This window comes from Sorex fumeus, unplaced genomic scaffold (assembly GCF_029834395.1).
Source record: "Sorex fumeus unplaced genomic scaffold, SorFum_2.1 ptg000043l, whole genome shotgun sequence".
NCBI lineage: Eukaryota > Metazoa > Chordata > Mammalia > Eulipotyphla > Soricidae > Sorex > Sorex fumeus.
This window is the reverse complement of record NW_026606100.1, coordinates 5750078-5774575: the sequence shown is the minus strand read 5'-3', so window position 1 is coordinate 5774575 and position 24498 is coordinate 5750078. Positions and strand designations below refer to the sequence as shown.

The 24498-nt window shown below is 60.8% G+C and overlaps 2 protein-coding genes across 2 annotated transcripts; one reads left to right on the top strand and one right to left on the bottom strand.

Moving 5' to 3' along the window:
- The first annotated feature begins 1056 nt into the window (after positions 1-1056).
- LOC130029725 (protein DGCR6) lies at positions 1057-4196 on the top strand. Its single transcript, XM_056120748.1, has 5 exons — positions 1057-1209; positions 1287-1447; positions 2547-2647; positions 3287-3427; positions 3728-4196. The coding sequence occupies exons 1-5, from the start codon at positions 1100-1102 to the stop codon at positions 3809-3811; spliced, it is 597 nt and encodes a 198-aa protein (XP_055976723.1). The 5' UTR covers positions 1057-1099; the 3' UTR covers positions 3812-4196.
- Positions 4197-4665: 469 nt separating this feature from the next.
- On the bottom strand, positions 4666-23129 carry PRODH (proline dehydrogenase 1). Its single transcript, XM_056120532.1, has 14 exons — positions 22819-23129; positions 18338-18546; positions 13493-13527; positions 12882-13031; positions 12109-12173; positions 11768-11884; positions 11175-11254; positions 10177-10258; positions 9235-9327; positions 8983-9129; positions 8378-8553; positions 6660-6758; positions 5207-5295; positions 4666-5132 (listed from the first exon to the last, which is right to left on the bottom strand). The coding sequence occupies exons 1-14, from the start codon at positions 23089-23091 to the stop codon at positions 4945-4947; spliced, it is 1803 nt and encodes a 600-aa protein (XP_055976507.1). The 5' UTR covers positions 23092-23129; the 3' UTR covers positions 4666-4944.
- Between the last annotated feature and the right edge of the window lie 1369 nt (positions 23130-24498).

The following is a 24498-nucleotide window of genomic DNA, read 5'->3' as shown; positions in this document are numbered from 1 at the left end:
AACCTGTAGAGGGTCTGGAGAGGTAGCACAGCAGGTAGGGAGTTAGCCTTGCATGTGGCCCACCTGGGTTCGATTCCCAACCTCCCATATGGTTCCCCTGAGCACCGCCAGAAGTGATTCCCGAGTGCAGAGCTAGGAGTGATCCCTGAGCATTGCCAGGTGTGACCCAAAAAGAAAAAAAAAAAGCTGTAGAGTTATAAACCATTATTAAACACAGGGAACAGAATGAGGGCTGTCTGTGGATGGGAAACAACTGGAAGAAAAGCCAAGGATAGGTCACTTTTTTGTTCCTGCTCTGCACAGGGAAGGGTCAGAATCAATCACTGCACAATCTCCTCCCGAGCACTCCAGAACCGCAGGGTGCAGCCTGTGTAAATAAAGAAAGAGAGAGAGAGAGAGAGATAGAGAGAGAGAGAGAGAGAAGGATGCATTTTGTAGTCGAAGGAATTTATTCTCAAAGTTAGACAGCACAGCAGGTAGGGCGTTTGCTTTGCAAGCGGGCAACCTGGGTTCGATTCTTCCGTCCCTCTCGGAGAGAGCCCCGCAGGCTACCGAGAATTCTGCCCGCGTAGCAGGGCCTGGCAAGCTCCCCGTGGCCTATTCTATATGCCAAAAACAGTAACAAGACATCTCACAATGGAGACGTTACTGGTGCCCGCTCGAGCAAGTCGATGAAAATCGGCAGAACAGAGCTACAGTTAACAAAGTTGAGATGAGGCACTGGAGTGCGTTTTTGTTTTTGTTGGGAGGACCCTGGGGTGGGGGTAACACCCTGCGATGCTCAGGGATCATTCCTGGCTGAGCTCAGGAATAATCCTGGTGCTGCTCGGGGAACCACCAGGGCAAACGCCCTACACACGGTCCCATCACTCCGGCTCCCCCTGGACCGCGTCTTCCTCTCGCCTAGAGACGCGGCGTGGACGAAGTGAAGGTTCCCGGACAGGCCCTCCCGGGAGGGGTCCGGAGACTGGCTGGGGCCCCGCCCGCCGGAACCGGAAATATCGTCACGCCGGGGGCGGGGCCGGGCGCGCCGAGCCGGGACCGTCGCGGAGGGGAGCGGGGGGCGGCGCGCTCGGGGCGGACGCCGGAGGGTCCCGCCATGGATCGCTACGGCGCTGCCTTCGAGGAGGCGGCGGACGGGACCCGGCAGCAGGAGCGGCACTACCAGCTGCTGTCGGCGCTGCAGAGCCTGGTGAAGGAGCTGCCCAGGTGCGGGCGGCGGGGCCGGGGCGGGCGGGCCGCGGCGGCTGCCTCCCACGCTCACCCCGCCGCCCGCCCGCCCGCAGCTCCTTCCAGCAGCGCCTGTCCTACACCACGCTCAGCGACCTGGCCCTGGCGCTCCTCGACGGCACCGTGTTCGAGATCGTGCAGGGGCTGCTGGAGATCCAGCACCTCACCGAGAAGAGCCTGTACAACCAGCGCCTGCGGCTGCAGAACGAGCACCGAGGTGCGCGGGGGGCGGGACGGCGGGCGCCCTTCCTCCGGGGGTCGTCACCCACCGCCCCTGGGGGGCCGGGGGCGGGCCCGCCCTTCCCTGGGCGCGACTCGGCAGAGCAGCCTGAAACTGCGCGGCTCTCAACGGCGCCGTTCCGGGGCGCCCTCGGGTCGCGCTCCTCCTGTCAGTTGCGCCGATCCTGGCCACCCCACACCCCGAAACTCCGCGCTCGGCAGTACCGCTGCCCCCGGGCCCGGGCAGGCCGGCCCAGGTGCTTGCTCAGCCCCTAGGCGCGGCCTGGCGGTGGCCGTGCCCCAGGGGTTCCCGGGCGGTGTGTCGACTCTTGCCCTGGACGGCCCGGTTCCTTTCTCGGTCTGCGGAGACCTGAGTGGCGGCTGCACGGCCGATCGGTTCCCACGCCCCCTTTCGGACCTGAGCTCTTTCCCGCTTGAGCCACATATTGTAGCAGTCAAGCTTCGCGAGCGTCGCCGCTCCCAGGCCTTTCCTCTCAGCAGCCTTCCTGCAGGTGTGCTGGAAAACCCGCTGCCCTGCCAGATGTCCCACATCACTTTCCCCGACTGTATTTTTAAAAAATGATCAAGCATTCAGAGAAGTTGAGAGGATAGCCAGATAGCAAGGCTTTCTAGCCCTAACTCTGTGCAGCGGTCTGGGACTCACCATGTGCCCCCACCCCATTCCTAAAGACCACGGGTGAGTACCCCGTCACCCTTGGCCCCGTGCCAGGACATAGCCTGGGGACATAGCTGGGGCTTTGTTTAGCAGCGTTATTCCTGGCTTCGGCCACTAGAGGCCAGTGACAACCCTCCCCTTTGTGACAGCCCCAGAAGACTCCAGGCATCCCTGGGGGTCAGCCTGGGTCCTCTGCCTGCAAGGCTGAATAGGACTGCACAGGGGCCAGGGAGATAGTACAGTGGGGAAGGCCCTTGCTGACCCGGCTTCCACCCCCAGCTCCTGAACTCGCCAGGCTTCTAGCTTCTGTGTAGGGCTCTGGGTCGGGCGGGGACTTCAGGAGGGGCTGCACCTCCTTCAGAGTGGGGGAACAGGTGCTCCCTGCGCCCTCTGCTCACAGCCTCTGTGGTCTGGTCCCCAGTGCTCAGGCAGGCGCTGCGGCAGAAGCACCAGGAAGCCCAGCAGACCTGCCGGCCCCACAACATGCCTGTGCTGCAGGCGGCGCAGCAGCGAGAGCTGGAGGTAGGGGTGCAGCACACTGGGTCCAGGGGTGAGACCTGGCATGTGGCTCTTCATGGGAGGGGTCAGATATACCGGGTCTGGCCTGTGGGGTAGTGGAGGCCTGAGTGAGCCCCCTTCCCCTCCATCTGCTCTCCAAGACTGGCTCTTCACGGGAAGGGCCAGGGAGGGACCACTGTGACCTTGACATTTGCGATGACAGTTGGGAAGCCCTCGGATAAGCCAGAAGCCTGGGTGCCGATGGCCATGTAACCAGGGTCCCCCTGGCAGCAGGAAGCAGGGATGTGGAAGCAGACTGACATGGGTCCAGAGCTGGTGGCCAGCCTGAGAGCAAGCCAAGGTGGGGCCTGTCTGGCACAGCTTCTGGTGGTCACCAGCTATCAGCAGTGCCAGGAGCAACCGCAGCAAAGGGGACCTGGAGGGAGAGCTGAGAGCAGAGCTGCCCGCAGGAATGCCAGAGGTGCATCCGGGCACCAGCAGTGACCTCAGCACTTGAGCCACTGGGAAGCTCGGAGGGGCTGGCTAGTTGGTAGACCAGAAGGTTGAGTCTGACACATTAATGGGGGCAGAGGTGTGGCATTGGTGCTGAGCCCCAATGACCCCTTAGTGTTCACACCACCTCCTTCGTGCATCTGGGGGCAGGCAGTGGAGCACAGGATCCGTGAGGAACAACGGGCCATGGACCAGAAGATTGTCCTGGAGCTGGACCGGAAGGTGGCAGACCAGCAGAGCACACTGGAGAAGGCTGGGGTGGCTGGCTTCTATGTGACCACCAATCCACAGGTCAGTGCCAGGGACCGTCCAGGTGACACGGGAGCCCCAGAGCCCTGGTTCCATCCGGAGGTGGGGAGGACGTCAGAGAGCCTTTGGGAATTCGGGAAGGTTTCAGCCTGTGCTTAGTTTAGGGGACTGTCCACTCTTCTCCCTGCTGGCCGGGCACACCCACTTTGACTCCTTCTGGGTGGGTTTCCACCAGCTTCAGGGAAGTTAGCCCCGGGGGTGGCTTGTTGGTGCTTGTTCCAGGCCTTAGTGCCAGGCATCTGCAGGGCACTGTGGCCCTCTCAGCAGCCCCTCTGCACCCAGGAACTGACGCTGCAGATGAACCTGTTGGAGCTCATCCGGAAGCTGCAGCAGAGGGGCTGCCAGGCGGGGAAGGCCGCCCTGTAGTGTATGGGCCTCTCTAGCACCTGCCTCCCGTATGGCGGGAGCACAGGCTTGCGGCAGACACAGCACGGAGCAAGTCTTCATGTATCTGGCCGCCAGCTCCCAGCTGCCTGCAGGAGGGCTCCCGTCATCCCCCCACCCCAGGAGAAACCATGTGGATTGGGGCTGTGCCTGCCACACACCCACCTTCGTCTGGGTTTCTGTGAACAAGTGCACGGACAGTTTAGTGAAGGGGAGACCAGCCCCAGCTGCCTCAGACCGGGTGCTGAAGGTTCTAGCACATTCTCACTCCTCCAGCACATCTCGACCTCAGCCAGGCTTAGGCCCTGCCTTGGCAGGGGGAGAATTTCGCGGGTCCACGCCCTACATACCGGGAGAATAAAGATGCTCGGTGTGGCCTGCATGCGTGACTGTGTGTATGTCCAGGGCCCAGCTGGGACCTTGCCCACTAGCCCTGACCTACAGAGCAACCAGCAGACGGTGCCTCAGAGAAGTCTTCCTGGGGGGCGGGGGAGTTGCATTCAGCAGGGGGTGCCCTTGTGGGTGACCCGGGCAGTGGGGTGAGTGGCTGAGTGAACATCGAGAGGGTCTAAGGAAGAGACCCGGGGTGCCCACATCCTGTCTCCACTGATGTCACCCCAGATATGGGGGAGGGGCGGGATGTCCAGCACTCTGCATGGCAGGGTAGAGGATACAGCCTGAAGGGGACTCTAATAAGGCCTGAAACAGTGGCTACCCCAGCTGCACACTCAGCTGCTGACCCTCACACAGAAAGGAATTCGGGTTCCATGCACTTGAAGACCCGGAGCTGCAGAGTAGTGGTTTATTAAGCAAGAATGCTTCCTCAGCCTGGCCACAGACCCCGCCAGTGGGGGTGGCAGTGGGTGTCAGCGGGCGCTGGTGAAATCGTCCTTCAGGTCCAGGGAAGTGGGGCGGGCAGCGACGGGTCAGGCCCACCTGTTCGAAGCCGTTCCTGAGACGGCAACGCTTCGGGCAGGTACGAGGGGGCCCCACTTCCATCTGGTCTGAGTCTGAGGTGGGGGTGTGGCTAACACTGTGGCATGGCCCCTGGGAACCGCCCTCCCCCGGCCCTGAGCAGGCAGAGCCTGGCAGTGGACGCAGTGGCCGCCTGTGCCTTAGGCCGGCCGGTGGAAGAGGTCTCCGGTGCGGGCCCGCCGAGTGAGCTCCTGCCACAGCAGCTGCCGCTCCCGCTGGGCGCCCTTCATGAGGCCGCTGTTCTCCAGGGCGCGGCGCGACAGGTAGGGCAGCACCTCCATCACGGGGCCATACGGCACGTACTTGTACACGGGGAAGCCGGCCTGGCCTGCGCGCGGGGCAAAGGCAGTGAGACCCGGGCCCCAGCGCCCACCCCGGCCCGCCCGCAGGGAGGCCACTCACCCAGTGGGAAGCTGATCTGGTCACACATGCCCAGCAGCTGTCCAAAGTACACCTGGCGGTCTGCAGGGTGCAGGCCCAGCTCCTCCATCCTGCCAGTGGACAAGGCCGTGCGTGACCCTCTCCCGCTCCCAACTGCCCCCAACTCCATCTCCATCCTCTGGCGGAGGGGACAGGCTCTGCCTGCTCTCCCACTTAGGCCCAAAGTTGCTCCTTGCCGGGGCACTGCCCAGGCCCACCCCTTCAGCCTGACCTCCCACCCGCCTCCTTCCCCAGGCCAGCGGGAGACCCACCTGGCAGCCTTCCCCGGGGCCCTCTGCCCTCCCGCCACCCTCCTCAGCCCCTCTGCTTTGATGTCCACCCACCGGCCTCTTGTCCTCCCATCCCTTGGCTGCTCTGTCCCACTCCACTACCACCAATAAGGGCAAGATGTCTAAACAGGAGCCCAAGGGGCCACGCATGCAAGAGATCAGAAGAGGCAGCAGGAAGCAATGGCGGTGGCCGCGGTTTTCTGAACGTTGGTTTGAGTGGCACCGTTCGAGACATTCTGGGCTAATTGAGATGTTACAGAAATTGTGGAACTTCCCTTTTCAGTGTGGCCCCTGGAAAGTTCCCAGTTACAAATGTGGCTCATGATTCCATGAGTGCTGCTCTGACCTCTCCCTGCCGCAGAACGTAGCAAAAATCCCCCGAGTTTAGGGCCAGAGAGGCAGGACAGAAAGACAGCGGCTTGCCTTGCACATGCCCGGCCCAGCTTGGGCACCCCACATGGTCTCCGGAGCTTGCCAAGTGTAAGCCCTGAGCACAGCCGAAAGGGGCTCAAAGGAAAAAAAAAATTGCCAAGTGTGTCGTATCTCTGGGTTGAGGGCTCCCGCCCCAGGAGAGACGCGGGCGACCGTCCTGCTCAACAGAGTCCAGCAGAGTCGTGCGTTGAGCCCTGTCCCACCCCACTCCAGCAGGGGCACCTGAGGCCCTGCCCGAACAGCAGCAGCTCTCCTCGCTTTCCCGCTCTGCTCCCGGGAAGCGGGGGGTCCGCGGAGGAGGCAGTGCAGGGTGAGGGTAGGAGGGCGACGGAGCTCGGCGATCGCGGGGAGCCTGGCAGCTGACCGGCCGCACCTCGTCCTCTCCGAGGAGGCTCACCTCAGGACCCCGCCACACACGGGGCTGAGAGTGTGGAGTAATAAGGTGACACGTGGGAGCTTTCACACTGTATTTGCGCATTTTGCATTTCAGGAAGCTATTTAAGTCACCTAATGAGGTTTATTTATTTTTCTTGTACTGCAGTTCTTAATAAGTCAGGCATTCCTTTTAAAGAGCCAGAGTAACTACAAATAGCCTTCCTGCTCCCCGGCACTCGTGGGGGGCCAGCCCGGCCCGGGGGCAGCACCAGCTCCCGCCTGGTCCCCCAGACGCCCACCACACCACCAGGTGTGTGTGTTCCCGGCCGGGCACCTACCTGCGCAGCGTGAAGCGCACCGAGTCCTCGTTGTGGGAGGCCACCATCACCTCAGCCCGGCCGCTGTGCTTCACCTCCTCCAGGACATAGTTGAGGCACCTGCGGAGAGGCCCGTGAGCCCGAGGTGGCCGCAGGACCAGTGGGAAGTGACCCTCCTCACGCCGCAGGCCGAGCAGGATGCTGCACGCCTCCTGGTGTGGACCCCTGGGTGCACTCGGCAGCAGTCTCTCAGGGACACCCAGCAGCTCTAGGACAGCTGAGGCCTCCCCCTGGGTACCAGACAGGCCAGACTGTGCCAGGGTCACCGCAGTGACATCTGGCAGGCAGCAAATGCTTGTGAGATAGGCATGTGGACGTGGGCATTTCTCATGTCTAGGGTAGCACCAGAGGGTCAGAGGGTTAGAGGCAGGGGCAGCTCTGCCTGCTGGTGCCCGCGGGGACCTCAGACCCAGCTATGTGGGGGAGACCTCGGCCCGGCTGGGAAGGGGGGGGTCGGCAAGCACCAGCATGCCAAGTACACAGCACAGAGGTACAGAAAGCAGGTGCCACCCGGGAGGAGCGGAAGGCCAGGAAGGGACTTTAAGGCTCTCTGATTTTGCAACCTTCACAATCTCAGAAAAAGGAGATTGTCCACACTCAAGGTCAGCAAGATAGGGGCTGGAGCGATAGCACAGCGGGTAGGGCATTTGCCTTGCACGCGGGCGACCCGGGTTCGATTCCCAGCATCCCATAGGGTTCTCTGAGCACCACCAGGGGTAATTCCTGAGTGCCGAGCCAGAAGTACCCCTGTGCATTGCTGGGTGTGACCCAAAAAGCAAAAAATAAAAAAAGATCAGCAAGATAAGAGGGGGGTGGGATGCGGCAGGCACAAAAGTACATGCAGAGAGCTGAGCACCTGGGGGTGAATTCAAGGGCTAGTGGATAGGATGCGGTGGGGACAACAGCTCAGCACAGGCTCGTCCCAAGTGCCAGGGGAATGCCTGGGGGCGGGGCCAGTTCCTTTCTGCCCAGGAGACTTGTTTCAATACAAGACGTTTAAAAATCCACCACGGGGACCGGAGTGACAGTGCAGCAGGTAGGCGCTTGCCTTCCTCTCACCCAAGCAGGGTTAGATCCCCAGCACCCCATATGGCCTCCCAAGCCCGACCAGAAGTAATCCTTGAGCAGAGCCAACAGTAAGCCCTGGGCTTATGCTTACTAGGTGTGCCCTCTCCCCAATGTATTAAGTGAATGCCCACCATAGGGGCTGGGGACATAGCTCAAAAGGCTGGAGCTCACGCTGCACCAGGGAAGGCCCACATCTCATCCCCAGCGCCGCACTGCCCTCCAAACATCGAGCCATGAGCAGCCCCTGGGTGTGGTCCCCAAACCCCCAGATGAAAACCACCTAGGGGCTGGAGGACAGTACAGCGGGTAGGGCATTTGCCATGCACGAGGCCGACCTGGGCTTGGTCCCCAGCAACCCATATGGTCCCCCAAGCACTGCCAGGAGTAATTCCTGAGTGCAGAGCCAGGAGTAACCCCTGAGCATCGCTGGGTGTGACTCAAAAAGCCAAAGAAAGAAAAAAGAAAACCACCCTGATGTTTTCAGAGAAAGCAAACAGGGCAGAGGCCTCCAGCCCACAGAACTCTCCTGAAACCTCCGTGCTGTGGGGGTCACCCCCGGCAGCCTCACCCCGCCTCTCACTCCCTGCCCAGGAAGCCCACAGCAGACGCACCTGTGGTACATGGCATTGGTGGCCTCATAGGTGGGGTTGATGGGGTCCTCGTAGCCAATCTCTGCAGCGCGGGCGCGTTCCTGGGCCATGTACGCGCCCCGCACCAGCTTGGCCCCGAAACACCAGTCCTCACGGCGCGCCAGCTCCAAGTCCAGGGTGACATTGTCGTAGGTCTCCTGTGGGGTCAGGGCCAAGGTCCGTTGTCCACCAGGAAGACCCCCATCTCCCCAGGTGCACTCAGTTTGGGACACGGGGGCCAACAGCAGTGACTGAGGACGGTATCCCATGCCCGCCTGTGGGTCAAGTGGATCTGGGGAAGATCCTCTGGTGTCAGTCAGTGGGGACAGCCTTGTGGGGGGGCGGAGCACGTGCTGTGGCCCTCCCCGTGCCTGGGTCCCCACCCCCTCACATTCGGCCCAGGCTGGGGCTAGGGGTGCTCCTGGGCCCCCCAAGGTCTGTGCCATACTCTGGGTAAGTACTTAGTAAGCAGAGCCCCAGACTCTCATGAGCTCGTGGGGGAGGGGGGACATCCTACAAGCAGGCAGGAGATCCCATCGTGCGTGAGGATGTGGGTGGGGGAGGGTGGACGCCGAGGGGGCGCCCACCTTGAGGTAGCACTGGTACGTGTTGAAGATGAGCGGTTTGGCCTTGTTGAACTTGCGCTGCATCTCCAGGGTCAGGCGGCTGATGGCCGGCTGGAAGTACGTCTGCTCCGCATCCACCATCAGCCGTACGCCCACCTCGTTGGCTTTCTGGGAGGGGCGGGAGGGGGAGCGGCTTCGTCAGAGGCTGGGGGGTGTCAGGCACCGCCTCCCCTGCCCCATCCCCCACACTGGGCGCCCCCGAGGGTCCGAGACCTTGGCCAGGACATCCATCCTCTGCAGCATCCGCGTCATCTGCCGCTCCTCCTCGTCGGTGAAGCAGGACAACAGGGGCTCCAGCTGGCCCGTCTGGGAGGACAGCCGCAGTCAGGGCCCTCTTCACCCTGTTTCCGTGCCTGCCCCGGGCACACAGGGAAGGGGCCCCTAGAAAGCCAGCGTGCCCCCGTGGACAGGTGTGACCTGCACCCCGAAATCAGCCCCTGGGCTCAGGAAGACGCTTGCATTCTGTTCTTTCTCTTGGGGGGCAGGAACCACACCCCCTAGTGCTGGGGCCCCCCTTGGCAGGTGCTTGGGGGACCATGTGCCCCAGCCCTTTGTGCATGGTGAGCAAGCAGCAGGACCCCAACACTCACCCTGCAGCATGGGCAGCAGGGAGACCCCCACTGGCCTTCGGACACTCACCCTAACCAAACAAACACACTCTCCCTACCCTGGCATCCCCCCTCACACTTCCTTCCCCTCCTGGCCCCTCCCCCCTGGGTCCCCAGCGGGTGGGTAGGGCTTGAGGAATGAGGCATTGGTGGGAGACCAATCACTTCTCAGCTCAAGCTGTGGCCTCCAGCAGGGGGTTCATTCCTAAGGAGCAGGGGGAGCCCTGGTCAAATGCCAGCGCCCCCCAACCCAGCACCCTGCTAGCTGATGGGACCTCTCTGGTCTGGGGGAACTGCACGGGAACCCCAAGCAAGTCCACCTTCAGGCCAGACGTATGGGGTGAGCCAGCCTGCAAGGACAGAGGAGGGAAGCGGGGGCTCCCTCCTGCAGGCTCAGTCAACTCCGCGGGGCAGGTAGGAGCAGGTAGGAGCGGGTTCTTCCCTGATCCAGGGGGCTCATGGGGCCGATGACAGGGACCTGGGCCACCACAGCTGCAGCCCTGCCCCACCTCCTGCTGAGCTGGAGTCCAGGGTCAAGAGGCCTCACCTGCATGTTGGGCACCACCAGGTGTTTGGAAAGTTCAGTCCTGCTGTCGATGAGGCTGCTCCAGTCCAGCAGGTCCAGGGTGCTGTGGGAGACAGTTACCAGACCCCAGACCCCAAGCCAGCCTGTTTCCTACAGGAGAAGCTACCGGTCCAGCCCTGCACCCCTGCCTGCGAGTCCCTGTCAGAGGAGAGGAGGGAGGGCGAGGACGCCCAGCAGCTAAGTGCTCCCAGGGCAGCTGCACTTGCCCCAGCACGAACCCAGCAGCCCTGGAGCAGCCAGGGTTTCTGGGAACCCCACAGCCAGGCAAAGGGGTGTGACTCCCCCAGCGAGCGAGCGGCACTGAAGGGCGTGTGGACACCTAGGCCAGGAAATGGGACGACAGCGAAAGGGCCACCACCCTGGTCTGGCCACAAGGACGGGGAAAGCGAAGCAAGGCAAGAAATAATCATCAAGGGGCTGGAGCGATAGCACAGTGGGGAGGACGTTTGCCTTGCACCTGGCCGACCCGGGTGCGATTCCCAGCATCCCATATGGTCCCTTGAGCACTGCCAGGAGTAACTCCTAAGTGCAGAGCCAGGAGTAACCCCTGTGCATCACCGGGTGTGACGCAAAAAGCAAAGAAAAAAGGAGGAAAAAGAAATAATCGTCAAAAGAACCTCTTGGCCCTCTTTCAAAGCGGGAACCGGAGCACAAGCAGGGCCCTGTCAGGGAGGAGCCCGCGTGAGGCCTGAGGCTTCAGCAGGCTGAGTCACTTGCACTGGCACCTGCCTTCGTGGTAGTGCTCCCCACCCCCCATGGATGATTCTGGAAGCAGCCCTGTGGGCTCAGGACACTTCCTCCGACAGCCGACTCTGGCTCAGGTCCCGGCTCACGGCCTCCACCGATGGCCGCTCTGGGCATCTCAGGGACCAGGTCACCGAGGCCCCCACGCGCCAGGAGTGGGGCTGGATAAGGTTCAGGGACAGCAGGGATGGGGGCGGAGCGGGGACGGCTCTTACCCGGACACACCCAGAGTCTCCACGGTGAACCACTTCTCAATCTCCGCCCTGGAGGCAATGCCCATCTTCGCCACACTTTCCTGGGGCGGCACATGGAGAAAACAGTGGCACCACAGTCAACCCAATGTCAGCCACGTCCCCCCCACCCCCCGCAGCCCCCCTCAACGCCCTGCTGCTTTCTGCTGCTTTGACAACATAAGGACACCTCTATGGGTTTGTTCTTTTGGTTGGGGTTTTCCTTTTTTCTTTTCTTTCTGGTTGTTGTTCTGGTCTTTCTTTGTGGTGCCCAAGGGCTATTCCTGGCTCTGTGCTCGGGACATCCCCTGGTGATGCTCAGGGGATCTCCTGCCGTGTATGTGAACCAAGGTCACTACCCTGATGGTTCTGTTTCTACCGCAGGAAGGTCTGTGCCCTGCTGTCTGCTGCCCCCTGCGGGGTTCCTGGGGCCAGTACTGGTCAGCCCTCCCACTGCCCTCCTCAGTCTCGGCTCCATGGTTCGGGTTCTTTCCCTGTCCAGCCCAGCCACTGGGGAGTGGGCTGCAGGCCCTGAGAGAACACCACTCGCCCCCCCCATCCTCCGGGAAGGGCCCCACCTGCAGTGCGGCCACCTCCAGCCTCTTGTCCTTGGCGGCCAGCCCCGCCTTGCCCTGCTCCGCGGCCATTTGGTGGAAGAACCGTCTCCACTTGGTCAGCACATCTGAGAACTGCAGCTGCAGACAGGTCTCAGCACTGGGGGAGGAGAACGCCCAGCTCTCCACTCCCCCTGGGGGACCCCCCTCGCCCCTTCGCCCGTGTGCCCGAGACCCAGCCTAGAGGGGGCAGCCCAGATTTTGCCATTCCTGCTCATGGCAGTCCCGACTTATTTCTCTCTCTCTCTCTCTCTCTCTCTCTCTCTCTCTCTCTCTCTCTCTCTCTCTCAGGTTCCAGTACTTACCAGAAACTGGGGCCTCCCCAGTGCAGTGAGCTTAATGGCCGAAAAGCCGTCGTCACTGGCCCCGGCTGTCAGAAACCACAGAAAGAGCCGTGAGAGGCCACACAGGGCAGCTCCGACTCTGCACCCTGTAGGCCACAGCCCCTGCCCATGGCCCACCTGCGCCTACATGCCCTGCACGCCCTGCAGCACAGACGGTGTTTGCCACCTGGGTCCACAGCCAGGGGGCCACCTGCCTGTCCCTGCACAGCCCTGATGGCCTCTCAGTCCCTGCCTCTCAGGCCAGCAGCCACCAGCTGCCCATGGGCTCTGGGACCAGAACCCTGAGGTGGACAGTGAGCTGGGACAGAAGGCTCTGGGCCCCCACTGGCTCTCTCCACTGGCTTCTGGAAGGGCCGCCCGCCACTGTCCCAGACGAGCAGAGTGACTGTCCGGCCACCCTGGACTCCCCACTTCCACCCACTCCCACACCCTCAAGTGTTCAGGGGGCTGGGGCCTGCTCCCCGGAAAGGAACATCCCTCAGGACTGCACCGAGACCCCTGGGGCGGTCACCACGGAGGCAGGGGCAGGGGCAGGGCTAGGGAGAGGAGTGGGGCCCTGTCTGGGACACTCAGCCACGCTGGCCTTCTCGCATCCTCCTGCAGCCACCTGGTGCTCGGCAGGCCCTGGGGAGGGGGCTGCGTGTGGGTGTGGCTCCAGCCCCATATTCACGGCCCCCAGGCCCCCACCAGCATCCCCACAGGCCAGGGCTGGGCTTGGGGGTGGGGTGCCTCACCGGAGGCCTCGATGCAGCGCAGGAAGATCTCCATGTGGCTGTCACACTTGGCTTCGTTGGCGTAGAAGTAGGTGCGGGCGCTGATGACGCCATCCCGGCGGTCCCCGAAGGTGCGGTGGGCCTGGTACTGCTTCTCCCGCTTACTGGTGCCTGCGGAGGCAGCTACCCACTGAGCACGACTGTGCCAGTTTCCCAGAGGCCGCTGAAACCATGGGTGGGGCTGGGGGAGCGCAGCAGTTGCCTTGGGTGCCACGGGTGGGGGCCGCTTGCTCGCTTACAGGCCAGTTTGACTTTGTTTCTGAGTGAGGGGCTGTCGGCCCAGTTAGTTCGGAGGGCTCTAGGAAAACAGGCTCCTGTTCTGCCTGCAATAGCCCCGTGACCCCACTTCTCCCGGGTCCGGGCTCCCCCTATTTCTCCCCACTCCCCAGCCTGCTCCCCTAACTCTTGCCAGCCTCCTCCCCTCCCTGGGGAAGCCCTGGTCAGGTGCTGAACCCCGGCCAAGAAGGCAGCATCCAGACCAGCCCCAGCTGAGGGACCAGCCCTCCCAGGCCCGCCCCGGCAGTGTGGGATCACAACAATGGGGGACTCCCCTGCACCCCGGGGTAACTCACCACATCCTTCCTTCTCCACCACAGAGGTAGAGGACCTGCAGGCAGGAATAGGAGGAGGGTCAGGGCCCTGCCAAACCAGCCCCAGAGAAATGTAGAGAGGGAGGCTGGAGCGATAACACAGCAGTAGGGCATTTGCCTTGCAAGCAGCTGGCCCGGGTTCGATTCCCAGTCTCCCATGTGGTCCCCTGAGCACCGCCAGGAGTGATTCCTGAGTGCATGAGCCAGGAGTAACCCCTGTGCAATGCTGAGTGTGACCCAAAAAAGCAAAAGAAAAAGAAATGTAGAGAGGACTCAAAAGTAAAAGGGACACAGTTGTTCTATTTTTTTTTTGGGGGGGGAAGGGGGGTAGGCACACCTGGCGGTGCTCAGGGCTTACTCCTGGCTCTACTCCAGGCTCACTCTTGCCTTCTTGGCAGGCTCAGAGGACCACACGTGGTGCTGGGGAGGAACCCAGGTCAGCCACATGCAAGGCAAATGCCCTACCCACTGTGCTGTCATTCCAGTCCAGGACAGCTGTTCTTATCTTGTCTTTCCCCAAAAGCCTCAGGTAAGGATAGGTGCAAGCTTTACACAGCAACCTTTGCATCTGGTGGCAGATAAGAAGGCCCATGCCTCAGGAATTTATACACACACACACACACACACACACACACACAGAATTTATTGGGGGCATAGATAATTTATTGGGGGCACAACTATCTGCAACCCCTCCCCCTTCCCCAAATGGACTGCCATGAACATTACTCCTACTTCCTGTGACCAGGCACGCAAGACTGCTTCCTGTCTGCCACCTTTTCCGGTGTGCAGAACGTGAATAAGCCCTTTTTTCCTTGGGCCTTGTCTTTTGCGGGGGCAAGTCTGGCTGTACAGGCGGCCACTCCCAGGGAGGGAAACATACAATGCAGGATCCAATCCTGGTTCCCACAGGCAAGGTGCTCCAGCCCTTTGGGCCATTTCCGGGGCCTACTTGCACCCGCCCTGCCTGCTGAATATTGACTTTCAAGGGGTGAGCACCAGCAATGGAGTTCCGGCACAAGGCCGCCTTGGGCTGTGCTAGCCAAGCCTGTTCTCTTCAAGGAGGCAGAGGTTGAAGACTGGAAAAAACCCTAGCTCCCCTGAAGGGGAGGGCCGTCCAAGCGCCCAGCCTGCATCCCACAGAGAAAAGAATTCCATCCTTACCCCACGGTCACTCAGGGCAAATGTGAGAGCAGGAAGCCCGAGACTGATCCAGGCCCAAGGCTTCAGGCTGGATCAAGGAGTGGCATGTTGACCTCCAGGGCCTGGAACAAGTCTGGGGGCCCCGTGGCCCTCCTGGGGGCCCCTTCTGAGCTCTGACCCTGTGTAACCCTGGGCTTCTATCTGGGGACTTTGAGCCAGAACACCCCGTTCAGGACCTGAAGTCCCTGCAGAAGGGGCCAGGGCTCTGCACGCAAGAACAGGAGCTGGGGCAGGTGACCACTGCTCTGAGGACCAGGCACTGACGCACCCCACAGAGCAGCATCTGACTCCGCGGTACAAGGAAGAATCCATTCCGGGGCAGAGAGGGAAGGCTCCCCAGCCCTGGACCAGGGACAGCCAGATAAAAGCCACCCACCAAGAGGAGCCGGGCCTCAGAGCCCTGATGCTCGGGGGCAGGAAGGGGCGCACTGCGGAACGATCCCCCTCTTTCTTTCTGGGTGAGCTTTTCCAGACAATTAGTCTACTTCTGAGGAGGTTCCTTCCATCCACTGGCATGGTCCCAGAAGGCCCGGGCTGGTCACATGAGGCTCCCTCAGGATTCCCACCACTGCCCTCCCCTCAGGCCTCCTGCGTGGCTCACAGGGCTGGAGCATACGCTTTGCACGCAGGAACCCCGAGTTTCATCCCTGGCACTGCACGTTCTCCTGAGCATCACCAGGAGTTGTCGCTGAGTACCACTGGGTATGGGCCCAACACCTTCCCTCACAAAAACAACTCAGCCAAGCCCCAGGGGTGCAGGGAAGCAAGTCTGTGCCTCTACTTGCTCTCGGCAGACTCGGCTGCAGGAAAGTCATTTCGAACGCCCAGTCTCCTGGGCACTAAGAAATGGGTCCGATATGTGGCCGAAGGGCAGTGCAGGCATTAAGGCACTTGTCTTGCATGCAGCGGATCCTTCATGCTCCCTGAGCACTGCTGTAAGCAACCCCTGAGCACTGAGACCCCCAACACCCCCCCAACATACCACCCAAAAAAAGAAATAGGCCAGCAGTGGAGCCAGCTAGCTGCATGGCCACGAACTTGTCAGAGCAGTGCCCCGCAAAATGGGCGTTACATCACCATGAGTAAAGGGAGAGGCTCACTCAAGCACACAGACATGCACAGGCAATACACGGGCACAGGCAAACACATGCACGCAAACACAGGGGCCCACACAAACATGCGCACATACAAGCACCTGGGCACAGGCAAACACACGCATGGCCACCAGCAGGAGGACAGGCGCGAGAGTCCAGGGGGTCAGCAGAGGAAGCAGCGCAGCCCTGACTACGCGACAGCCCAGGCAGGAGAGACACACTGCAGCCACACTGTCCCCAGCCCATCCTCTGGAAGGAGCCCCCATCCTCCTTCCTAGTCCCCAGTGCTCTCAGCCTGTGAGGGGGCCCCTAGGGGTCAGCTCCAGCCTCTGCCCTCTACCAAGTGTCCTGAGGAACACCACCCCCACCTCTTCACGTGACTCCTTTCTCTGGCCTATAACCCTGCTTCCGGTGGGGGGGGGGGGTCTGGGTCCCTCCAGAGGTGCCAAGGGTCCCCCTCACTGTCCAGAGGCCTGTCCTACACACACAGACACCCCAGCCATCTCTGAGACTCTCGGGTTATGCCCAGAGCAGGCTGGCACCACCCATGGCCTCCACAGCCCGTGGTCTTCCTCTGGAGCAGTGGTGTGTCCCCTCCCCTCCCTACGTGGGGACTGCAGTGAGTCACTCCCGGCCAGACAACATCATGCAGCATAGCTGGACCCCCTCGGTCCCTCCAAAGGAACAAGGCCACTTGGCAATGGAGCTGGGTGGGCCTCCTTGCCCCCTGCTGCCAGCCCTGCACAGGGGCCATCCTCATGGACAGGGAGGACCTGCAGCTCCGGGACCAGAGCTCGGGGCGAGGGGATACAAAGGCTGAGAGGTACAGGATCAAGGGCACAAGGAAGTGTAGCTCAGCGAGGGGGGCGGGGAGGAGGTGCAAGGAGGGGCAGGGGCTGGGGGGAGGGCGTGTGGGAGAAACAATACCACTGGGAGGAAGCCCCAGCCCTCACCCAGAGCAAAGGGAGGCTGCGCCTTAGTGATTCAAGGCACCTCAGCGAGAGCCCCTTCCCCCAAGGCCTGGCTTACAGCCCCACCGGGAATACAGACAACCCCGCCTTCAGCCCTGCAAATCGCGAGGCAGGGGCCGGGCTTTCTGGGCCAATTGGCTGCCGCTGGCTCAGACACAGAGCCGGGACATTCTGTTCCCAGGCCAGGAGGCTCATGTGACACCTTCCCTGCCCCCGCCTGGGCCTGAGCAAATTGTCTACCTTGGGCCAGAGGCCGGGCTCCCCACAGGCCTGTCCATACCCCACGTGGGACGGGCACCAATGCGGTGGGACTCAGGGCCCCAATACCAACATTAGTCCTGCCCGCAGGGTGCCAGCACGGAAGCTGGGCATCTTACAAAGAAAGAGCTGGTCTCGCCTGGGCCTCTCCTAAGGCCACGCCCCAGAAGCAGTGTGGACTCCTCCTCTAGCTCTGCCTATGTGAGGGCCGGTGGGTTAAGGAGACAGCACCTGTGTCCACATTCCGGGCCCAGAAAACAGGTCCTACAGCAGGGGGCTAAATGGGGCAGAGACATCCCGGGCTCTCTCTCTCTCTCTCTCTCTCTCTCTCTCTCTCTCTCTCTCACACACACACACACACACACACACACACACACACACACAAACACACACACACACACCGTCTCCCAGGCCTGCAGAGTTCCCTTCTGAAATGGTGAGATGGTGGGATTGTCCAGCGGGTCCGCAGTCACCCACAGAAAGCAATGCTGGGGCCAGAGCAATAGCACAGTGGAGAGGACATTTGCCTTGCACACGGCTGACCCGGGTTCGATTCCCAGCATCTCATATGGTCCCCGGAGCACCGCCAGGAGTCATTCCTGAGTGCAGAGCCAGGAGTAACCCTTGAGCATCCCCGGGTATAACCCAAAAAGCAAAACAAAAACAAAAAAAAAAAAATCATTAAAAAAAAAAAAAGCAGTGCTTCAGCAGAGTGAGCCAGAGTGCCGGACATCAGGGTGCACCAAAGTTTGCTGCAAACAGCTCGGGGGCACAACACAACCTCTGCATTCCACTGCTGCAGAATGAATCTTGTGGCATCCCATATCATTCCCATGAATCACCACACCTGATGCCTGTTTGGATTTGGAAAGGCAGAAACGGGGCCAGAAAAAGCTCAACGGGGCGCGGGTGCATGCCTTGCCTGCAGGGCACCCGGGTTCGAGACGCAGCGCCACATGGTCCTCTAGGCACTACTGGAAGTGACTGCCCAAGCACAGAACTGGGAGTAGCCCCCAGGCACTGCTGGGTGTGGTCGAAACCATCCACCACCCCCAAGGCAAAATAAAACATAGAACGCTCTCTGGGCTTGCAGGCTGTACCAAGCCAGGTGTTGGGCCCCGTGGGCCAAGGCTGACCTGACCACTTCTTCCACACCCCCCAGGCCTTCCCTGAGAGTCCAGAGTGACACGCCCCCTCCCTGCCACCAAGCCCAGGACAACTGCTGCCTTGCAGGCTGGCCCGGCTCTCCCCTGCAGCCTCAGGGGGTTCCGGGGTGACCACGAGATGCCCGGAGAAGGTCTTACTCCAGCTCCTGGCGCTCTGCCTCCTCCGAGCTCAGGTCCTCCTCCACCCCGTAGTCCAGGATGGAGCCCACACCGAAGGTCCGATTGTGCTGGATCAGAGGCCTGATGGATTCCTGGTCTTCGCCCGCCACAAACTGCCCGTAGAAGGTCATCTTCATCAGCTTGTCAAAGAGCCTTTGCCCCAGAAGTTTCCTGGCCAGGTTGAGCAGCTGAAAGACAAAGACTGGGCCTGACTTCCCCTGTGCCCAGCATTCACCCTGCCCCTCCATTCCAACCCAGGGCCTTGACCCATTCTTCCCAGGATCACAAGTGTCTCAGGGTCCTGATTTTATGAGGGAAGTCACCCGAGGCAGCGGCTGCGTCCCTCGCAGCAACTGTCAATCACCCACAAGGGGCGGGCACAAGCTTGTCCTGCCACTGCGCCTCTGTACTCCTGCGCCAACAGGAAGCAAAAGGCTGGCATGACAGGGATCTCGGGAGGCAGCAGGGGGACGTGCCTCACTGCCTCTGGCTGCACACCTCAGCGGTTACCTGGCCCAAGAGGAGGATTAGGAGGAACTTGCTAGAAGGCAAGTGCCTGGATTCTGCAACGTCTCGAAAAATTTTTCCAAGTCCCTAAAATGGTGCTTGGCCTGGGGCCGGCCCTCTGTGGGCTGCTGAACACGTGAACACCGGCAGAGCGCAGAGAGCTCCAGGGTCTATCTGTGAGCCAGAAGACCACCTAGAATTGGCAGGGATGGGCGCGCATGCATTGGCCCGGCTCTTGGCCAAACAAAATAGACCAAGTGCTCCCATCCTAGCAGGGAGCCCAATGGAAGGCGCAGGGAACTCCGGGAAGTGATTCAGGAGGGGTCAAGGGCTGGCTGCCCTTGGGGTCTGCTAATTCAGATCCAGGGAGGAGAACAGTGCCAGGGCTCCCCGAGTGGGGACAGCCAGGACAAGAGGAATGAGGACAACCAGAGTCCTCTAAGGCCAAGAGGGGACATGTACGCCTGCCTGGAAATTTCTATGTCCACTCTCCCCCAATCCTGCCCCAAGACAGGAAAAATCTGAGAATTGATAGAGAGTAGCCCCCCTTCCACCACTTTTTTTTGGCTTTCTTGCTTGCTTGCTTTGGTTTGGGGGCCATACACAGCGATGCTCAGGGTATTCCTCCTGGCTCTGCACTCAAGAAACACTCCTGGTGGTGCTCAGGGAACCATATGGGATGCTAGGGATTGAACTCAGGTCAGTCACATGTAAGGCAAATGCACTACCAACTACACAATCACTCTGGCCCCTCCACTATTTTTTTTTTTGAGGGGTATGAGGTGGATCAGAATTTAGAATCAGATTTGGGATCAGAATTTCAGATTTTTTTCTTTCTTTTTTTTTTTTGGAGTTCTATTTGTTTGCTTTTGGAGGAGGGCACACCCGGTTGTGCTCAGAGTTTGCTCCTGGCTCTGTGCTCAGGGATCATTCCTTGTGGGTCTCAGGACCCATATGTGATGTGCAAGGGATAACACCCAGGTTGGCTGTAGTCAAGGCAAGTGCCTTTTCCCCTGACTGTCTCTCCAACTGTCTGGAAGCTTTTTTTTTTTTTTTTTTTTTTGCTTTTTGGGTCACACCTAGAGATGCACAGGGATGCACAGGGGTTATTGCTAGCTCCGCACTCAGGAATTACTCCTGGTGGTGCTGGGGGACCATATGGGACACTGGGAATCAAACCCGGGTTGGCTGTGTGCAAGGCAAATGCCCTACCCATTGTGCTATTGCTCCAGCCCCTGGAAGCTATTTCTAATCAAAGCAATAGGCTGAGAATCAAACCCCTCATCCCTGAACCCCACCAGCCTAAAGGCAGCTGTACTCGAATCACACTTTCCAATCACATGTACCTGGTGTGGTGGCCTAGGATGACGGTTACCTGGCAGCATCTTCGGCTTCCTGCCTTATTACATCTCATGTTTACAGGAAGGATTAGAAATGGCAAACATGAGTGCCAACACCAGACATACGCACTCTACATGCCCCCACCTCGCTCCAGAACCTGGGAAACCTGGGGGCTGGAGCACTGAAGCATCCTCCTGGTCCTGGGTGGGGGGGCAATGACAGGCCCAGAACCTCGTCAACATTACCCCAGTGTGAAGAGGGCAGAACTGGGGCCTGCAGACCATCACTCGGCTCTGAAAAGCAGGGTTCTACTGATGTTCCACGTATTATAACATGTGCAGAAGGGGGCTCCCAGCCCTGCAGGCTGCAGACCATCTTGCTCCTGGCCACAATCAACAAGTCCAGCTGTGTGAGGCCTTTGACGCAATGCGGTTCCTGTGCCAGTGGGCGTGAGGACAGCCACTGCTGCCACTGGCCCTGGTGCTGTGGGCTGGTGACCTCCACACGGCTTGGTGCTGACCTCCTGCACCCCAAGGGAAGGACTTCCCACCCTGGTCACCTAACAGGGTCACCCGCTTGCTCACCTTGGCAAAAGGAGGCCTGTCAAAGGCGGCGGGGCCTGGCAGGTACCTGCAGCCAAGTCCCATGTAAAGCTCTGAAACCTTCTTGGCGCCATCAGGTGTGCCCTGGATGACATGCTACAAGCCCAGGGCAACCCCCACCATCTGCGTCTGCAAGTGGCTTGTGGGTTCAGAGATGCTCTGGGCACTCATGTGCCCACTTTTGCAATGAAAGTCAGAGGACGTGGAATGGTGAAGGTGCTCCCTCTTTCTGCTCCTGTCCTCGGTGCCCCCACTGCCCACCCTGTCTGTGTCCGGCCCCCACTAGCACCCCCGCCCCGCACCAGTCCTAACCAAGGAAAGACTTGCATGTTCTAAATACTCCCAAAGGGTCATCTTCTGGCACATGCATGCCCCCCACTACGTCCCAATGATGATGCAGCCTGGCTCCTAAGGGCTGATGCCCTCCCAGGGAGCAGGCCTGACCCCTCCCCCACTACCCCAGTAGGTTTGGCCCAGAACCACCCAACTCAGCGGATCTCCCGAAGGCCAGAGGTCAGGGAGGGAGCAGGTCTGGACTGCGGCCCATTCCTCCAGACTGGGGTCATGGCCATGGCCTCCCGTGGGATAGGAGCAAGGGCCGTGGTAGAATGGGCTCAGTGGGGGCATGCAGGGCACCTCACACGTTTGATGGACACCAGGGGAAGTCAGCACTGCTCCCGACACCCCAGCACAGTCCCTCTCCAGCACTGGACAGCAGCCACCCGTGGCTCTGCGGGCTCTTCCACTGGCTTTAAAGCCAGGGTGGTGGCGCGGGTCTGGGCTCACCAGAGGCGGCAGTCCTGGCTCCAGGAATGTGCTGCCTGTCTTCCCAGAGACAGCTTTTATCACCCCCAATCCTCATCTGCCTCACAGCCCCCTGACTCTCCACCTCTGTAGCCAGGGGCCTGTCTTTGCCTTTCACAGACCCCATCTGTCGTGGCCTCGTCCTCCCCTCGTCATCTCTGTCCCCCGCAGCCTTCACCTCCCTCCTGCAAATGCTTGAGCTCCTCTAATAAATGGCATCACTGTCTCTCCCCACCCCATCCACTCCCCTGATCCCAAGTGTCCCTCCTGGTCCTCCTCCCTGGCTAGCCAGGAGTGTCTGCAGCCATGACTTTACCGGGGACATCACTGTCCACCAAAAACATGGAGAGGTTCACAGAGGCTCCCTCTGTCTAGTTTAGACCTTTCCCCTGTCCAGTTTGGACCCCCCGGGCCTCACCATTTAGTGCTCCGTTCTGAATGCAGCTTCAAAGCTCCCAGAGGGGGCTGCGCCAGCACCTGTGCGGGCTCAGTCTTCCCGATGGGGTGACCTCTTCCCCACCTTCCCAGCAGCAGTTTCACCTCTTCTGGAACCCCAAGGAAAGCTAGGTGCCCGCTGGGGACCCACCCTCCACCCCTAAGCACAGTCTCAGGGAGCAAAGAACACCCAGGACAGAGAAGAGAGTCTTTTTTCCTGACTCGGCTCAGGATTGCCATGAAATAATTAACATCTCTCTAAGCCTGAACGGTGCTAATATGTGTTCTGCTTCTTTACTTCCCCTGAGCGCAGAGAGTTTCAAAGTTGCCATGTTAACGTTTTCAAAGTTGGATGTCTGCCCGGCTTCCCATTTATTCGCCAAAGCTGTCCGTCCAGAGTGGCCCTGTCTGGGGAACCCCTGGGTCACAGCTTCTGAGAACTCGGGGATCCAGGCAATGAGTCCATCCCTTAGAGGGCTTCAAACCAGACTTCCCCGAAGGCAACATGAACAACGCTTCACGCTCAAGTTCTAGGAGCGAACTAGAGCCTAAAGGATACGTTGGTTTTCGATTGTAACAGGCAGCAGAGAACATATAGGAAAGTTTATGAGGCTCAAAACCAATGAGCTCGAAAGTTTAGGAGCGCAGGAAACGCCTCCCTTCCTGACTCCGAGGCTACCGGTCCCACTTCCCGGGACTCACGGAGGAACCCGCGGGGCGCCGGCCCGCACCCCTGCGCACCTGCCCGCCCCCACCGTGCCCACCGCGCACCTGCTCGTGGTGCTTCAGCAGCGCGGGCGAAGCGCACAGGCGGAGCACCAGCAGGTTGCGCGCCAGCTCCCAGCTGCGACGGCTGCGGTACGCCTCCTGCGTGTTGCCGAAGTCCACGGGGGGCAGCGGCGGCCGCGTGACTTCCTTGGCCCCGCGCCCCTGCGCGACCCTTGGAGCCGCGGCGGGCTGCTCGCGGGTGGCCGGCGCCGTGGACAGCGGGACGCGGCACGGGGTGCCGGAGCGCAGCGCCGACGAGATGCGCCTGAAAGCCATGGCCGGACGGCGGCCAAGAAAACGGGTGGCTTAAGTACACGCCGCCGGCCCCGCCCCGTTCCCCCGGCTCCGCCCCGCGCTCAGCCGCGCCTTCCCGGCAAACTCGGGCCAGCCATCCCGAGGCACCCCGTCGGCCTCCAAAGGGGCCGCAAGCCCGCGCTCGGAGCCGCGCCTGCCCGTCCCGCGCTCCTGGAAGGACCCGCGCCGGCTCCCAGAGAGGCCCCGCCCCTCACTCTGGCCCCGCCCCCTCCGGCAGGCCCCGCCCCGCCACAGAATCCGCGCCTCCTCTGGGGAGACCCCGCCCCTCACCCTGGCCCCGCCCCTGCATGCCCCGCCCCTCCCCGGTATCCACGGCTTTCTGGGGACCCTGCCCTGCACTGTAGTCCCGCCCCCGCCTGCAGGCCCCGCCCCGCCCCGGTACCCTCGCCTTCTGCGGGAGGAAACCCCGCCCCGACTCTAGCCACGCCCCCTATCGGGCATCCCCGCCCACCCCAGGAGAACGCCTTTCTCTGGGGAAAGCGCTGCCTCTCTCTAACGCACACGCCCCGGGAGAAGGAGGCTACGTCCCCGGCTTGAGATCTTAGGAGTTACGACCCACCTTTCCTGTGTCCGGCCACCACACACTCTTCCCCTGAGGCCCAGTTCATTCAAGTGTTGGGAATGATGAGAATCCCTTGGCCGACTCACCCCACGAGCCCGAGAACGGCTCCACGTGGTCCCGCATCCTGTGCACCGGTGGCCGCAGCTCCGAGCGAAATATTGTCCCCTTGGTTGCCCACCCGCAGCTCCAACTTCTCTGCAATGGATCAGGACTGAGGGCGCCCCTGCCACCCGCCGCACCCTCCATCCCCACCCCGTCACCCCGCAACATGCATGTCTCAGCTCCTCCGAGGTCGCGATCCCCATGATTCACAGCTGAGGCCACGTGCGAATGTAGGACTGAGGTCCTTTAACGATTTGTCCGACTCTTCCTCACAGGTTTTCCCAGTTCCTCTGCCCGCCCAATGGACAGACCGCCAGGCTTCCCTGGGTACCTCTAGACTGCCTAGTTACTACCGCCAACTCTTGGAGTAAATTTATTCTATACGCGGTGGCTCAAAAGGCTCAAGGGTGACAGTAGTGAAGATGATGGTATAGAAAACTCCAGGAAACTCCTGCCACCCAACAGCATCTGAACTAACAGGAGCTAACCTAAGAAATTACTTTGGGAACTATAGAATTAGTAAAGCACCTCCAGAGAATAGCCTGATAAAAAAAAAAGCTGGTGGATTTCTATTTCAGTCAATTTCCACCTTTAGCAGAGCAACTACCTTTGGCAAGCAGCTGAGAGGCCAGGGACAAGTTCTTCCAGCTCACAGCAACACTATTCACAACGGCAAACGCGGGGAGGTGATCTGCATATCCACT